General features: G+C 47.7%; 1 protein-coding gene across 1 annotated transcript in view; it reads right to left on the reverse strand.

The window, feature by feature from the left end:
* Positions 1 to 18,157, reverse strand: part of LOC144101676 (transmembrane channel-like protein 5) — a 56,983-nt gene that overhangs the window by 14,896 nt on the left and 23,930 nt on the right. The window contains exons 7-13 of the mRNA XM_077634810.1: positions 13,894 to 14,010; positions 11,851 to 12,005; positions 8,617 to 8,767; positions 6,238 to 6,399; positions 4,488 to 4,630; positions 1,659 to 1,722; positions 1,085 to 1,293 (exon numbers count right to left, since the gene is read on the reverse strand). Of these exons, the coding sequence (XP_077490936.1) occupies positions 1,085 to 1,293; positions 1,659 to 1,722; positions 4,488 to 4,630; positions 6,238 to 6,399; positions 8,617 to 8,767; positions 11,851 to 12,005; positions 13,894 to 14,010 (1,001 nt within the window). The remainder of the gene's footprint in view (positions 1 to 1,084; positions 1,294 to 1,658; positions 1,723 to 4,487; positions 4,631 to 6,237; positions 6,400 to 8,616; positions 8,768 to 11,850; positions 12,006 to 13,893; positions 14,011 to 18,157) is intronic.

Raw genomic sequence — 18,157 nt, forward strand, 5'->3', positions numbered from 1 at the left:
CCCGTCTCCAGTCCCATTCTCTAATTCAATCTTAGCTCTACTGTTGCCAAATTGTCTTTATTCTCTCCCTACCACTTAATATTGCACAGGCGTAAATTTTTTCCCAGTCTCTTTAAAAACAATGGAGAAATTCATCCGCATATTTCGCAGAATATATGAACGATGAGCAAGGAAATGTTTTTAGGAGCCAACACTGTGCCACAGGGTTGGCAGTCAGTTACACCTCTGGTGCCTGCTCGTGCTGATGTGTACAAGGTGGTACAAATTCACTTTGCTTGTAAAATGTCTAAACTCGCTTACAATTCTATGTGCACACCCAGGAAATAAAACTGAAAAATTATGTTCAAAGTAATAAAAGATAGATCTGAAGCAGTGCATTTTCTCATTTCATGCACCCCGAGAGTTCAGCACAAGACTGTCAAAATAGATCTGTGCCTGTCAACACAAAAGTACTTAGGATGATGCTAGAAATGCTAAACATTCAATGCACCCGGTGGTTTTTGCTTTTACTTGCTGCGACACTAAACCATGTTACAACACACAAACTGGGAATGCCAACATGCAAGAATGTCAATGTCAAATTCTTAGAAATGATAGCACTCGTTGACCCAGAGTTTCGCAACACGAAAATTGTTGCCCCAAATGCAATTAAAATTTATCTCCGCCAACAACAATGGTGGAGGCTCGAACAGAAAGTGAGAGAACGTAACCTGATTGCATTCAAGCTACACAGTGGTGCTCCATGCTGTAGCCAAAAATTCCCTCAATTAGACCTGAAATTCCCTATTTCAAGCTTTTTTCCCTGGAGGAGCCTAGAAAGTTCTTAAACTTGAAAAGAGAATTTCGGGCCCTGAAAACTTCCTGAAACTCCGCAAAAATTCCCTTTGTGCCAAATTTTACCCCTTAAATTCCCAGAAAAAAAGGGAAACTTTCCTAACCGGAACATCGCTGTTTATACAAGGCAAGAAAGACGGAATGACAAGTTTTTCTTACGACTTGACATGAAATGGGTAAGGGAACAGGTGCATAAGCCAGTGAACACATCTGCCGCACAAGACAGCGAGCCAAAAGTGGTGGCGCTCACCAGACGAGTGTCTGGGTGTAGATGAGGTCCAGGGTGTTGTGCGCAATGTCCAGCTCGGGGGGGCCCACGCGCGGGGTGATGTGCTTGTAGACGAGTGACCGGAGGGACTCCCCGACACCCGTGGTGAGCAGCAGCACAAAGGCCGTGTCCACCACCAGCAGCCGGTACAGCTCCTGGCCCAGGCGGCTCTCCCAGCACTCGTCCTGGCGCTGGACAGGTGGCGGACCACCAGCAAAGCACACAGTGGGGAGACAAAGTGGACAAGTATTTCAAACAAATCGACAAATGGGCATGTGGACAGATGGCCGCATTGACGAACACACAAATGAAAGGAGCGCAGGAAAGAATGAAAGAGAGAAAGGAAAAAAAATTGGCAGTGGTTTAGCTCTGGTTAAACCTGGAGTGACACGATAGCTACAGCTGGCTGAGCGGAACTTGGTCACGTGACAGCGTGGTGGCGCCGCCACGCTGAAGGCTCGAAATGCTACCGTAATGTAGCTATCGATGCAAAAGAAAAGGATGTTTTAAAAGCGCCTTTAGTCTCTTGTCCCTTCTCCCCCAGAGCAACACTCACCCGTTGTGCGCCGAGCCAGTAGTACATAAGCACGCCAAGCAGCACAATTTTGGCCAGGGTTACCCTGCAAGGTTTGCCAGAGGAAGGTGCGTTAGTGCTCGCCCCCTGCACTCCGTGAGAGTTCTCAACGAAGACAGAGCACAAAAAATAAAGAATGATGGAGTCGATGGGCCTTAAACAGCTAGCATGTGAAGAGAGTGAGCCGGTGACTGGATACTGACGAAGTGCAAAAAAGACAGCATACTAGGAAGGGAGATCAGACATACACATGCTCACTTTCTAGTGCGCAGTCTTTTTCTTTTTGCACTTTGTCTTTTTATGACACCATGCACCAACTAACCCCTCAGCTTGTATTGTGGATACTGAGATAACGTGAGCTCAAAAGAGGCCAACAAAGCACAGTTTACAGACTGGATTGCATTAGTTTTGGTTTAGGGGGTTTGAACGTCCCAAAAGCGACTCAGGCTACGAGAGACGCTGTAGTGAAGGGCTCTGGAAATTTCGACCACCTGGGGTTCTTTAACATGCTCTGACATCGCACACTACACGGGCGTCTAGAATTTCACCTCCATCCAAATTCGACCGCCGTGGCCAGGATCGAAGCAGCATCTTTCGGGTCAGCAGCTAAGTGCCAAGATGAACCTCATCCAGTCATTGTTCTCAGTAAAAATTGATTATCTGATTTTCTGGGACTGAGGTGACATTTATCCAGCAGCAAAAGATGGCATTTATCAGTGAGGATATTGAATTTGGACACCTTCCCACCAGTCAATTATAACTTGTGACACCCTTACTGAAAAGGACGGGCTGCCACAGTTTTGAAGTGAATGGTGGTGTAGCAACAACCTTGGGATCCACGCCCAAAAATTGATGTTGCCGCATGCATTTAGTTGTGAAATCAGCCGGTGGTGGCGACACCTGCATTTCGCTTTTTGGTCTTTTCTAGCTTACAGAAGTTCCGTTTTCAGTCAAGAGTGACGTTTCCGTGATTAGAATGCAGTACCCTATTGATAGAGGCTTACTGCTATTTCTCCTCAGTGTCCCTTTAAGATACACCACAAGATGACATAACTGGTACGACTTAAGGTGACTCAGGTTTGACTCAGGACAGCTGATTTGCCTATGCCTATCAAATCAACAGCAGTGCATCTGGCTGACCCATAACGCATCCATAATTCCCACCTATACGTTAGCAAAATTAGCTTTTGGGCTAGCTGGTTGCTTAGCTTGGACATAACTGCAGTGTCAAAAACAAAAAGACAACCACATAGGGAAGAAAACACTGAAGACACTCAGCGTTTGCCTGTGTCGAGTTCTTTCTTCCCTATGCGGTTGTCTTTTTACAGTGATAGCTGTTAGGCATCCGTCCCTGGCTTGCGCATTGTCATCGCTGTCGGCGTAACCAGTGAGTGCGTTAACGCACTCACATTATATTACGGTCAACCTGGGTCGCATAAGCCTACGGGTGGCTCTGTTTGGAACAGCCGCCTGCCAGTGCAGGGGTGCATCATTTGACCACTACAACAGCTATCGCCAAATCTCGCGTTACACAGTCGTAACAGTCCTGCGAGTTTTTTTTTTTTTCACTCCGCAGTTATGTCCAATTATACTTACTGCCTGCTTCCTCCCAAGCAGCTCCTTTCTTTTGCCCGATCCACTGCGTCACCCATCTCATTCAATGACATCAAGAACCAGCATCCCACCTTGCAAAGAGTGACGGCTCGTTGAAAAGTGTGCTGGTGCCTTTGCGGCACTGCCATCACTGAACATACGCACACTGCTTTGCTTGCTCTTCCATCAAAATGCAATGCATTGCACTCGTACGTGCTTCCCAATGTGTGTTGGCATCCCTTAGATGAGACGCTGAGGTAGTGAGCAGTCAAAAAATTACAGCCGCTCACCCTCAGGTTGTAACAAGCGATCAGCGCTGTACTTCACAACAACTTTCCTTGGCAATGGAGCCGAGGCTACAGAGCCGAAACACTCTTCCTATGCAGTGGAATATTAGTTTCCTATTAAAACATTGTACATTGTTAACATTTCATTAAAGCACGTTTCTACCGTAAAGGCACATCTCAAATGGAGGGTCAGGGAAAAAAATTTGTTTCTTTGATTTATAACGAGTTGTTTAGGTGTGCCCTGCTCCAAGAGGCTTTCATAGATGGTGCCACCTGCTTCAGTGACGCAGTGAAAAACTGCACAGCGAGCAGCGGTTGAGGCAGCCGTCCAGCAGCTGAACTCTTTGCAAAGGAAGGGTGAAAAGCAACTTTGCCAAGTAGGCTTCGGCGCTGCACACAACTCTTGCCCCTGGGATGGGCCGCATCGCCATAGTAAATGGGTTTTCACTCAGCAGGAAGGCTGAATTACACAATCTAACAAAAGGTCTAGAGGCCTTTCTGTCATGATGACTATTCGTGCTACTACTGCAATAGCGATGCTGTTAACTCATCAAGCTCTAAACAATACAGCTACATTGCTGCAAAACAGGCACAACAATGGGTACCGGATGCCAACCTGTCAGGTGGTGCCACCAGTGCCCCATGGGACAAGAGTGGCAAGTGGCTCCCCTGGTGCTGAGCAAAGGAAGGTGGAAGATGTGGAAACGAACCAGGAGGGGAGTTGGTTGGGAACTACATGAAAATAAGGATGCTGGAAGTGCAACATAGTTTTTATAACGCTTGACTAGGCCTACAGTCATGACAAGGTTTTGCGAAGGGTATGCCACCAAACACAGGCTGATGAGACATGTCCCTCCTGACCCCACCATGACCTTCACATCGCCACCAGTCACAAGATACAGGACAAGACAGGGCCATTCATTCTCCACACCTGGCCAGGTTGAGGTAGAGCCTGGTCTGGACCCGATGGATGAACTCCAGCCGGGAGAGGGCCAAGAACAGGGTGGGCAAAACAAAGCACAGGGCGCCGACCGTCAGGGACACCGTCATCTCGCCCAGCACGGGCACGTCCGACTGCACAAGGGCACAGTGACAACGCAGAAATGGCTCGGTACTTGAGTTGCACCTTCTGTCCGTATCCTTGTTGTCTACCAAGGCCGATTAATACTAAACCATTGTTCTGGCCAAACTGCTCCCCAATCCATCGCCGAGCCCTTCGGTCTGTCCCACCGTCCCCTAAACATAAACTAGGATGCATGCAGAGTGCAAGAACGTGAACACAGGGAGAACACACAAGGCATTGCCTAACTTAACTACAAACAGCACTGACACGGGGCAACTATGCTTCCCTCATTGTTCATCCTGTTCCCTTGCCCTTTTCCCTATTCAGCTGTGCACTGGCAGCCACAACAGTGTCCACCATTCCAATGCATCCTGCCTATGCGGGCCTGCTCTTAAATGCAATGAACACTGATTAGCTTAACCATCAGTGTTCACCTTGCACACGCTTGATAACAATTGCTGAGCAGTGCTGTTGTGCTCACCACTTTTTTAAAATTGCAGGATGTCCATTGTGTGAGGGGATTTCTGTGCTCAAATTATTTACCCGTCGCATGCAGGGTGAACAATGCGGCCAGGTAAACATTAGCACCACAGGCAGCTTATTTGTTCTTTGAATTAAAAAATATGGTGATCGATTTGCGTAGTTAGGCCAAATGCAAATTAGGTGTGCTGGCAGCTTGGTTTTCCCTTCGGTTCCGGTGTCGATCCAGTGTTTCCGGATGGCAGTTGTTCGGATAGCGATAATGAGTTAATGTCCATACATAAGCGGAATTGGTCATTCTCTCCATTCACAGATGCCTGGGACTCTTCCTACCACTGCTGGCGCAGTGGTGCAGCGGTCATGTTAAGATGCGCCACTGCTCTTCTATGGCAGGTGCTGCCATTGGAGGGACTTGGGTTGCCTGGGTTAGGGTGCGACCAAGGTTGCTCTTCCCGACCAGCCTCTCACGATTAACTGAGCTGAGGGGTGACACGGTGGGCATGCGAGCAGCCTGCCACAGGTAAACAAGCACACAGTGGCTAAAAGTGGGCAATGGCCACTATAAGTGCTAGCGCACTGAAAAAAAAAAAACTCAAACGGTGAACAACAGTCAAATCAAGTCTCATCATGGTGCTTTTATCACCGTAAGCCAAGCCACATCCATGGCAGGGCAAAGGTCTGTCCCAGTGGACTGCCAGCACTACAGCAGTAACACAACGTAAATCCAATAAGTACAGACAGTGATGACAATGGTAATAAAGCTTGAGAAGCAAGTACGACCAGGTGATTGGGCTGCTTCTCAATTTTCCGTTGTTGTTGGCTGCGGTTAATGCAAGACAGGGAGTATAAGTGACCACTGGGAGGTGGCTACGTCTTACAGCACACATGATCTGGCTGCTGCTGCTGATGATTACGATGACAAAAACAAAATTAGTATGGGTATGTGAGTCAGCTATACGTGTGCGGGCAATAAGCCTTCAATGTTGAGACCAATGCGACTTCATTAAAGAGAACGGACAGTGCACAAAAAAAAAAGAAAGAAAAGCAGCTAACAGCTCCTTCCCTGTGTCGGCACCACTTCCCGACAGAATCGGCCCCTGGCTAGCGCGAGAAATGCATCAGAGAAAGGGAGCCGCACCTGCAAAGACTTCTTCTGCAGCAGGTCGTAGACCAGCCACCCAGAGACTGTCATGATGCCCATGATGACCAGGTTTACTGCGATGCGGGCCAGCACCTTGCCCGTGCGGGCTCCGCATGTAGGTGGGTCTTCCTCAGCACGACGTTCCATCGACAGCAGCTCCTGAGCGCACCATCAACGAATGCGTGGCATGAACTGACAAGATATGGCCACAGAGTAATAGGGCATTATCAGATCTCCACTATAAGCATGCAGTGTGCAGAGTTACTAACAGCGATGTTAAACTGTGGCAGCCTTCTCGAAAGCAAGCTTTACTTTGTGCCCGAGCTGAGGGAAGAAAAATCTTTCAGCCATCTAGTAGCCAGAACAGGGCCTCTCTTGCAGTAATACAGCAGTCACTCCCCTGTCCGAGCTAACCAGGAACACTAAGTTATGAAAGAGCAGGGTCTCATAAACCAACAATGCAAAGTGGTAACTGTGGTAGTTGCACAAATTTAACGTGGTGCTTCTATGCGATTAATGTGCTCCCAGCCGCAGCTACAGCGTGACTGAAAATTGTGGGGAAGCGTCTGCGCAAGTATTAAGACCGGAGAGACTAAATCTGTTCAACACAGAAACTCATGCCTTGTATGGTTGTAATGTGAAGACGTGTGAGGAAAAACAGATGTGAGACAAAAAGTGAGACGATGCAACAGACTACCAACTTTTGTCTCATCTTCTGTGTTGTGCCTTCTCTCTCCCTGTCTTCATGTTACAGCTAGAGTCACTAAATAAAGACTTAGAGTACCGGCACTCTTTTCTCCTATTGTTCTGTGCCGCCGCCACGATCATTGGTCAGTTTGCATCACGTGATATTTGTTTACACTGCGACGGTTCATGGGGGCTGCCATTTTGTGGCTTATGCGTTTTCAGTCGGGCAACTGTGGTAGTCCTAGTGCTGCGACGCTGCGAGTGCTGCCGGTGACCGACTCAGTGACCAGGGATTCCGCGCCTCCCAGCATTTCAGCTCCGCACGACGAAAGCATAAACTGAAGGCAACAGCTGTACCGTTTGCATCTGAGCGGCTCCATGCCGTACGGCTACGATCCCCGCCGCAGCGCAGGGTGGCTAACAGCGTTGTTTACAAAATGGCCGGGCCAAAGTTAGCGACGAGGTCGCCGAAGCGGCAATCTGGCAACAATGATAAACAACAAAATGGCCGCCCCTGCTTACCGCCGTGCTGCAGTGACGGTACTCCAAGTCTTTATTTAGTGACTCTAGTTACAGCCATACAGGGCATGGGTTGCATTTCGAACAGAACTACACAACTTAGCCCACACTAATACGCATATATAACACAAACCAATTCTGCTGAAATGTACAAGTCACTGATCAGGCATGATTCATTTTAGGAGTTAAAATGAACAATTGCATAAGGCTGATTTTTGGTCTTATTGTCAAGCCAAACTGCGTTGGAAGCCTCACAACAGAATGAAAGCTTCAAAGTTTCCAGGTATGTCTCCAAGCACACCAAAGGGTCCATGCACCTCCAATCGAAAGCTGGTGCTTTAGCGTCGTGGTAATGCCCGCATATCGCACATAACACAGACTGCACAGGTGCCAACAGTTGACGTTTCTGTTTGCAAAACAATATTGAATCCTCACAGTGTTGCAGAAAATGCATTTAACATTTTTTTTTTACTTTTTGTTCTTCCCAAAGCAGAGTCAATGTATCAGCTCCAAGAGGTACAGAAGCCATTCTTTAGGTTCTTTTCAGGTTGGCATGCTATACAGCATTGCTTGCGATTCTTTGAGTTCGCCAAATGCAAAGGCAAGCCCTCCTTTGAACAATAACACCAATACTTCCTGAAATTTTGTAACTGACTTACTGTTTCTGTGCGAGTATTGTTGGCGCAGTTGAATTGTCACTGCACATGCAGAAATTAACCTCATCTGCTAATAATCATTATACAATATTATTTTTCTTAATAAATGTACCAGCATTCTTAATTTTTGTAATATTTGGGCTGGTGACGATGAAATGCCAGAAGTTCGAAACACTTGTCGAGAACTTGCATTCCCATAGCATTACTTACCTAAAAAAAAAAAAAAATGTGTCAGACGGACTAGGTTAAAAAGAAGGCATGTAATTTACATAGATGTCTATCCCAGAGGCAGATATTTACAATAATTACTCTACTTGAATAACGAGGACAGCGTTTTCCTCAAACACCTATTTACAAAAATTAGGGGTGCATTGCAGTGTATGGTATATAACGAGCAAAAATCCACCCTTTCGCAAAAAATCAGTGCACATGGTCACTTTGTGACTGTGTCCACTAAGACAGAAAATGAGACATTCCTTTGCTTGGTACCTCGTGAGACAGGAACTGGCCTCACCTTCAGCTCATTGTAGATGCTGCGTGACTTGAGCTTGGCCGCCTCGTGGGAAGCAATGCTGAAGTCCCAGGCTGAGAACACCTTGGCGCAGTAGACGTCCTTGACCCCCATTGATGTCTCAATGTAGTTCTGCTTGTACGACCGGGTCAGGCTGTCAGTGCAGGATGCCAGACATGTGTAAATGCAAGCTATTACGGTCTGAACTGCTCAATATTGGGGGTTCAGTAACAAAGTAGTTATTCATTCGATTAGAACATTTCAGTGGCCAAGGGCTTTGAAAGGGAGCTGCAGCTTGCAAGACAACATTCCTCACACAAGGTACGGAAGCTGCCTTTCTAGCACATTTGTACTTGTTGCGGAAGGTGTTGAGAATGAAAAAGAAAAAAAAGACTACCCGCTACCATGAACTACCGGAAGACAAAGATGTCCACAAATGTGCGAATGTGCAACGTGTTGAAGAATTTGTTCTTTGGTAACTTGATAAATGCTAGCTTACTGCAACGTTTCCCGGAATACTGTCCATGTTTTCAGCTTATAAAAAAATTTTCAAAGGTGGGCTTAAGGAGAAAGGGTGACAGATGGATCCTGGGCGAGAATTTTGTAGCGATAGCTACATTACGGTAGCATTTCGAGCCTTCAGCGTGGCGGCGCCGCCACGATGCCACGTGATGTGGAGCAGCTGCTGCTGCTGGCGGAGCAGTGTGCCGGCGAAACCGAGCTGCAACAGCTGTGCGCATGCACCATGTCGAGTGGGACGAAGATGAAGAAGGAACGCCCAGCGAAACGGAGCGGTGAAACACTGACTTTGCAATTCAACCGAGTAAGTTCCACTCTGCCAGCTGTAGCTATCGCGTCACTCCAGGTTTAACCAGAGCTAAACCACCGCCAATTTTTTTTTTTTCTGCGCTTCACATGACACCGGCCAAAATCCCCCCCCCCCCCCCCCCCCCCTTCCCCTTAAAGAACCGTTCTCCTCTCAGAATTGCCCACAAATCCGGCCCTGGACATATCTGTTACACTGACTGCACACAGGTGCTAGTGACACCATGCCAGAAGGCCATAGGTATAACAAGTAAGGTGATACCCCTCTGCTCAACAAAAAGAAGACCATTTTTTTAAAATATGAGACAAAGTGGCGACAACAGACAAAAAAAAAAGCCAGCATTTGTAGCTTCAGCTGTTGCCTTCCAGTTCAGAGCAGCTGTTTTTGTGGACCTTGTACGTGAACAAGGGGTGCTCACTGGTTTAGCTTTACTAGGCAACATGCAGTAGGAGCTACAGACAAATGAAGCATAAATAACCATGACCTACAGTCGTTGTTTCCCTGTGCACTTAGGTTTACATTCTGATGTAACAACAAAGAATGTACACCTGCTAGCCAGCATGTCGATATATAAATTATTTCCCGTTTTCAAAGCACCATTACACCGGTCATAAATTTAAGCTATGTGTCACGTCAACACTTCAAATGCTGCTTCCATTCCCAGCAGTTGGAGAAAATAGAAGTCAACTTACACACAATTCCAGGCTGAAGCAGAAAAGGGAAAAAGAAAAATAGGCAGGGGAGACAGTCACATAAACACAGTGTCAATAGACACAACGCTACAACACTCACGAGGATAGGAAGGCTAGCAACAGGCGAGGACAAGACACGAGTGCTTGAACCACATTTTTCATCCTTTCATCACAATGATATTGTTTTTCCTGGCAAGCTTCATCAGTAGTAATATGCGAGATTTAATCTTGAAGCAACACACGGGCAATGAGGGATGCCATAGCGGCGGGCTCCAGATAATTCCGACCCCGTGGAGTTCTTTATTGTGCAATGACATTACACAGTACACGGGTCCCTAACATTTCGCCTCCATCAAGTTGTGACCGCTGCAGCTAGGATCGAACCCGTGTCTTTCGGGTCAGCAGCTGAGCACCATAACCACTGAGCCACCGTGACGGTAGCGGCGGTGGTTAGAGGGTTGATATACTTTTGCTCATCCTGCCAATAGTTATTACACCACATGAAAAAATGTGAAGCTCCTTTGGGTACTGCTGCATCAAAGTTCAGAGGAACCATTTTAATGTTCTACGGAAGCATTTCATTTCCTTTCTGCAGTCAAATAATTGAGCCCCTCTTGAATACATACTTGTTGATTATTAGTTCGGAGTGGACTGCTGCTTCCTTTGCCAGGAACCTTTTGATTAGGTCAGCAATTTCATATTTTAAACCAGAGTGATCAAAAATGCAATTTCAAGCATAACATCACAAAAGCATGCACCAAGATTGGGCCGGCTCATGATTTCTTTTTTTATTTTCAGAATTTTGGGCTTGTTTGGGGCGAGGACTGCGGTATTCGTGCAGCACATTAAAAAGCCTCCTCCAAGTCACCAAATGTTTCATTCTATCACACTCTCAAAGCTCCTAGCGCCCAGATACAATTCACAAGGCACATTGAGTGAGGCTGCTTGGCTTTTGACTCTTATCTGGTGTTGCATTCGCGAAATGTGTAAGGTGTGTGACCACAGGCACTTCATGCTTATGCTGATTTCTCTCAGAGGAGTATAGCCACTGCATGTTCAGTTGCGTGCTTTGCTCGTTGGATTGGTCAATAACACCTCAGTATCGACGGATTAGAATGTAGAATTCACATACGCCCGGCAAATAATTTAGAACTGAATTTCTTCTTTTGCAATTTTGGTTTGACTTTCAGCAGCTTAACGGTGGCTGCGACATTAAAGTTGAATTCAGGTCATGTGAGGCACGAGGAAACTGTGCTATAACCACTCCTCCATCATTTTATTTGACTCCCAGTGTTATACGAACGAGCCAGAATGAAGATAAATAAACAAGCAGCTGTTATACCCTCGTTTTTGTATGCCTCGAGTGACCTGAAGTCAACCTTGATGTCGCTGCCACCGCTCGGCTTTTGCAACCAAAACTCAATCACGAGAGAAGAAATTAAATTATAAATTATTTGCCACAAGTAAACAAACTTCACGTGAAAATTTATGCAATTTAACACACAACCAAAATCAGCAGCACGGACTCCCTTTAAAAAAGCCTCGTTTTTAATGTAATCTATTCATCTGACAACTCTGTAAGGAAAGCTACTGATCTAGACTCATTTTATAACATAGGGGTTTAACAGACCCTCTAACCGGACACTCAAATGTGAACGCACGCATGCTAAATTGAGGAAATCTGTGGAACAATATACGACAGGAGCAGGCAGTGCCCACCTGTAAGCCAAGGTGACGAGGCAGGCGAAGAGACAGACGGCCACGGCGAAGAAGTAGGCCAGTGGCAAGTCGTACGACAGAGGGTTGCGCGGCGGCCATCGCACTGTCTCATTGGTGTAGTGGCCGTAGTACATCACCGTGTCCGCAAACAGCCCCTGCAGGCAGCAGAAAAGCGGCGCATGCCAAAAGACTGGGTGTTGACCATGTTTTGTTTGCCCACAACAGTGGCTCAGCAGTTAGGGTGCTCGACCGCTGAGCCCGAGGACCCAGGTACAATCCTGGCCACGGCAAAAAAAAGAGAGAATTTTGGTCTAAATTATATAAACGTGTGTGTGAAAGCAGGATTGCATGAAGGATGCTGAAGATGAAGACAGAGAATTCTCTGTGTCTTCACGTCTCAGATGGAAGCTGATGAAGATGCCAATGTGCAATGCACAGTGCGAGTGTGTGTTGCAGTTTACATGAGGTGTATTCGGCTGTGGCGACAGCATAGTACTCTCGTGCACTGGCCAGATACTTGGCACGAACCCACAAACATCGCAAGGTCTTGGTCGGGGTTTACTCATCGGAATAGTGCTTTCGCAGTAAAAGGCACTCATGCACCGTGTGATGTCAGGTGGTCGAAATTATTCCGGAGCTCTCCTTTTCTCTCTTTCTCCTTTCACTCCCTTCTTTACCTTTTCCCTCGTGGTGAGGATGAGGTGTCCGCCAAGAAGTGCGACAGTTACTGTGTGATGGTAAACAATGGCGTGGTGGACAGCACAGAGAAAGAAAGACGGGACAATGCTTATCCTATCTTTTTCCCTTCAAGTCCATGCTATCTACAGCGCTCTTGTCTACCATGAATCTGCATCAACTTGCCCAGCTTTTTCAATAATCAGTTACTGCGCCTTTCTTCAAATAATAAAAAAATTGAAACCTCCGCAAACAAAAATTTCCATCCCGACAAAAGCACTGGAATGATTTTTCTTATCGCACTGCTTCTATGTCTAACCATTAAATGTTCCACGAGAAGCTGCTGGAATGTTTTTATGATCACTGAATAAACTTGTGCATTGTGGTTATTTCTGTAGCATTTTGCTGGTTTTTTTCCTATCCCATGACAACCTACATTTGTTGCTACTTACTACATAACGATGCATCTTGTTTAAAAACTCACACTGCTTTTCAGCATTGCTCTTTCATATCTGTGTTCACTATTAACCTGAAAACCCATGTACTAAATGCCCTAGTGGTTTGTAACGTGGATAGAGTGTGGGTGAATGTGGGTAAGTGTATGTGATTGCGAGTGAATAAATCAATGAATAAATAAATATATATATATATATATATATATATATATATATATATATATATATATATATATATATATATATATATATATATATGCCAAGCTGTGACGCTGAGAACACAGGTCATTTCAGAACAAAATTTTTAAATGTTCCTCTCCATTTGGTGGATGGCATCTGTAAACTACGACATGACTAATGCGACAGTGACTGTTTGCTGCCAAGAAACTCTGCCTTGAAGCACTAAGGTGGTTTAAAGAAACTATCACTAAGATAAGACTGGTGATATCTATCACAAATATCCGCAACCACCGGCAGTACTACCAGCAAAATCCAGTTGCAGATATATGTTGATGGCAACGCCGTTGTTAGCATAGCAGTAGTCTGTCTTTTCCAGGACACTTAAAAAATCACACGCTGGTGCTTGCACTAAACCACTCGCGTCACTTCCTCCTATGGTAGACGTGAGCCCGTGAGCAATAAAATCCAGCTTCTTGGTTTGAAAAAATATGCATGCTGCCGAAACTTGATAGAAATGAAAACATACGAATTAAAGTGAATTTGTTCACGCATGGCCATGACTGACTACAGGCAACACCACCAAACACAACACATGCAAATAAGAAAAACTCGGTCCCTCCCTCTGCCCTGGTAACAAACACTATAACACTAGTGTTGCACTGCTGTCCTGAACAGCAGATTACATAACAGAAAAAAAGCTGCAAACAAAATGTCGTGCAATATGAAGACCTACCGCTCCAGTGAAGATGTTGAAAAAAGCTTGCACGTAGCCAACATCAGCGGAGTAGTCCGACCGCATGGCTGACGGGGACCGTTCGTAGATTAGCTGAGGCACCGTCACGAAACCCATCTGGAAGGAAGGAATGGTCACAATGAGGTAGGTGTTGCACACTGAACCAGTTTCCTCAAAACAGCACATCATTTTGCTAACTATTAATATTGGTAAATCTGCAAGTGGGTAGCTGGTTTATCATAATTAGTTTTAGTAGTGCACTACTCTGGGTACAAACAGCAACATGAGACTTTCCATAAAAGCAACACCTATCTGCCTCTCACGCTTGTGCTCTGTCTCTTCGTGTTGTTTTAGCACAACAGCTCTTAAGGACAAGCTTCCTGGTTCTGTGGCATTGGTGTAGAAAAGAACTGAAGGGCGATCAAATGGATTGATGCGGAGGAAACGAGAGATTGGATTGGATTGGAGCAAACTTTATTTGTGCCTGCAGTTGGGCGTTCGTGCGCCCCGACGAAGGCCTACGTCGTCTACGAGGTTGCCGTTACTCGGCGCGGGTCTCCGCTCGCCGTTGCCGGCTTGCTGGGTCCCTGCCTTTCGAACGCCCCGAGGACCTGCTGGACGGCCCATAGCTGTTGGTCTTGGTCGTTGCTCTTCGCGGCTGCCTCCAGCGGCGGGATTGTTCTTGATCTTGCTTCCTTTGGATTTTTGATGCAGTCCCACAAGATGTGCGTGTGATCTGCCGTCTCCCTCCGGCAGACTCTACACGTATCGGTGGGGTGGGTCTCGGGGTACATGCGATGCATCAGTCCCGGGCTCGGTAACGATCCAGTCTGGAGCTGTCTCAGTAGTACCACCTCCACTCGACTCAGCCTCGGGTGCGGGGGTGGGAGAGTCCTGCAAGCCAGGCGGTAGGCCTTCGTGATTTCGCTGTAGTCCGTCATGCGGTCCTTGGCTCCGAACCACGTTGGACGGTGCGTTGCCGGGCCACGGTTGGGTAGCGCTCGCGCCGCTGCGTGTGCCGTCTCATTGTGGTTCTCACTGCGTTCCGACGCATCGCCCGTGTGCGCCGGAAACCACTTGATTCTTACTCTTCTGTCTTGCAGTTTGGTCGTTCGTAGTCCGCGCTCGGCCTCCCTGCAGACTTGGCCTTTGGCGAAGTCACTCAGCATTCTTCCCGACCTTCTCTTCTGTTGTGCTATCTTTCTGCAGCCTGGAGTACGAACTGTACCACTACGGCCGCTACCACTACTTGTAACTTCACTAAGCCACTATCCTCACTTGAACCCCAATACTATCATCATCATCAGCCTGACTATGCCCACTGCAGGGAAAAGGTCTCTCCAATTAACCCTGTCCTTTGCCAGCTGCGGCCACCATATCCCCGCAAACGTCTTAATCTTATCGGCCCACCTAACTTTCTGCCGCCCCCTGCTACGGTTGCCTCCTCCTGGAATCCACTCCGTTACCCTTAAGGACCAGCGGTCACTAAGGTGTCCTTACCAAGCTGCTACCGCCGGTGCTTCATCAGAGCTGGTGTTTCTGTGTGTCATCATAGCTGCTCTTATAGCACATGGCACGCAGAAAGTGGGAACTCTCCCCCCCATAAACACCACCTGCCACGGTTGGCCGGTGAGGGGCTAACACAGACACCAACGCTGGACAGTTTTCGCCGCCATAGCTGTCCTAATGCTCTCGCATTAAAACGAAGGTATGTGAGGAAAGGAGATGAGGAAAGGTGAGCGGCCCTGTGCCACCGAGCTGACTGGGCTCCAGGGCCGGGTCCGTGGCGCCATGTGCACGAAGTAGAGCAAAAAAGCCTTCGCATCGACTGTCGCTACATGAATGCGCGCAGAATGTCGTGCTACATGGGCATGGTAACCATTGGCATATTTTTTACATCCCAGGTTGCTGTCCATACCCACAGCACCGTACTACTGAAGCTAATTACTCAGCCAGTCTAGGTTAGGCAAAGTAGTCCCGTTTGCCCTTCTTGAAGAGATTTTTCAATTCAATTGCAAATTTTATTATGTGTCCAAAAGACTGAAGTACGGATACACGCCACATTTAGTGTTTTTCTATGAAGTCATTGTTACAAATATGCATTCCCTTTTCCACAAAACCAGTGGTCATGATGGCTTAAAAGTGATGCCATTCAATTTATAGAGTCATTCTGACTGCAATTATACCATTTGTATTGTAAAGACGCAAATCAGACGCACAAGAAATGTGGACAGGCAAAATCTTTGTTGACACAGCGCAGCTCCAAGCCAAGAGTTCGAGAGCGTCAGCTTCGTCTTCTTCGCAAACTGAACTGCGTCAGCTTCGTCTTCTTCAGATTTCTCTCCTTCGGCGGCACTGGCCGCTGGGGCAGCAAACCCCAATTGTATGTCATACAATACCCCCTGGATGAAAAGGCGCCACCATCCTGGCGGCCTAAGGGCACGAGATGGTAGCGGGGTCGTAGTAGGGTTTCAGGCGGTCGAAGTGGACGATTTCGCGGCCGCGGCATCGATGATCAGGCGAAGGCGTGAGGGGCTCGACGAGGTAGTTAACTGGAGATGTCTGCTGAACTACGCGATAGGGCCTGTGGTATATTCTCAGCAGTTTTGTCGACTGGCCCGAGCTGGAGGAGGGCACCAGAAGCCAAACTAAGGAGTCAGGAAGGTAAGCCGGCGGCAGACAGGTAGAAGTGGCGCGGGCACTTTTCTGACGGTACTGATCGTGGGCAGTAAAGGAACGGGCGAGTTGACGGCATTCTTCGGCATGTGCAGCGGCTTGAGAGACGGTTGTAAATTCGGAAGAATCTGGTCGGTAAGGGAGTATGGTGTCCATAATTGAAGATGGCTCCCGGCCGTAGAGAAGAAAATACGGGGAAAACCAGTAGTTGCTTGCATTGCAGAATTGTAAGCATAGGTAACGAATGGCAGAATGCGGTCCCAGTTGGAGTGATCGGATGAAATGTACTTGGCCATCATGTCGCCGAGGGTCCGGTTAAAGCGCTTAGTCATGCCGTTCGTCTGGGGATGGTATGATAAGTTGTACGGTGGACGATGTGACACTCCTGAAGAAGGGCCTCCAGGACGCCGCACAAGAAGACGCGACCTCGGTCGCTGAGCAATTCCTGAGGCGCACCGTGGCGAAGAATGATGTTGTGAAGTATGAAACTGGCGACGTTGGAGGCCGTTGCAGCTGGTAACGGAAAAATTTCCGCATAGCGCGTGAGATGATCTATGGCGACAATGGTCCAACGGTGCCCAGCAGAAGTGCTAGGAAGAGGGCCATAAAAGTCGGTTCCAACACGGTCGAAAGGGCAGGCCGGACAAGGTAAAGGTTGCAGAGAAGCCAGTGAGTGCTGTGGTGGATCCTTGCGCCGCTGACATTTGAAGCAAGAGCGGACGTACTGACGGACAGAACGGTATATGCCTCGCCAATAATACCGAAGACGTAAGCGGGTAAAAGTTTTCAGCAGACCGGCATGAGCGCATTGCGGGTTATCATGATAACTGGCACAAATAGCAGAGCGGAGATGCCGGGGAATCACGAGCAGCCATTTGCAACCATCTGGTAGGTAGTTGCGACGGTACAGCAGCTGGTCACGCACGACAAAGTGACGGGCTTGACGACGGAGTGCTTTAGAAGGGGGCCTGGCAGAGCAGTTGGCTAAGATATCGAGAATAGAAGCTATCCAAGGATCCTTGCACTGCTCAGAAGCCATATCAATGGTATTCGAAGAAGGCGTGAGGCTGGAAATAGAGGGTTGGTCGAGTTCAGAGGACACAGGGGAGCGTGAGAGGGCGTCAGCATCGGGGTGTTTGCGTTCGGAGCGGTAAATGACCTGAATGTCGTAGTCTTGTAATCGGAGAGCCCAACGAGCGAGGCGGTCGGAAGAATCCTTGAGTGACGACATCCAGCAAAGGGCATAGTGGTCTGTGATGACAGCGAACGGGCGCCCATATAAGTAAGGGCGAAGTTTTGTGATCGCCCAAATAATTGCCAAACATTCTTTTTCCATGACGGAATAATTAGTCTCCGCTTTTGTGAGTGCACGGCTTGCATAAGCAACGACGCACTCATTGAAGCCAGGTTTCCGCTGAGCAAGAATGCCACCCAGACCGATGCCGCTGGCGTCCGTGTGGAGTTCTGTAGGGGCGGAAGGGTCGAAATGGCGCAAGATCGGAGGGGAGGTGCGAAGACGGCGCAGCATGGCAAAAGCTTCATTGCATGCAGTGGACCAGGCCGGTGAGTCGTGGCATCCGGCGAGAAG

The sequence above is a fragment of the Amblyomma americanum genome, chromosome 8, assembly GCF_052857255.1.
Source record: "Amblyomma americanum isolate KBUSLIRL-KWMA chromosome 8, ASM5285725v1, whole genome shotgun sequence".
In the NCBI taxonomy this organism is placed as follows: domain Eukaryota; kingdom Metazoa; phylum Arthropoda; class Arachnida; order Ixodida; family Ixodidae; genus Amblyomma; species Amblyomma americanum.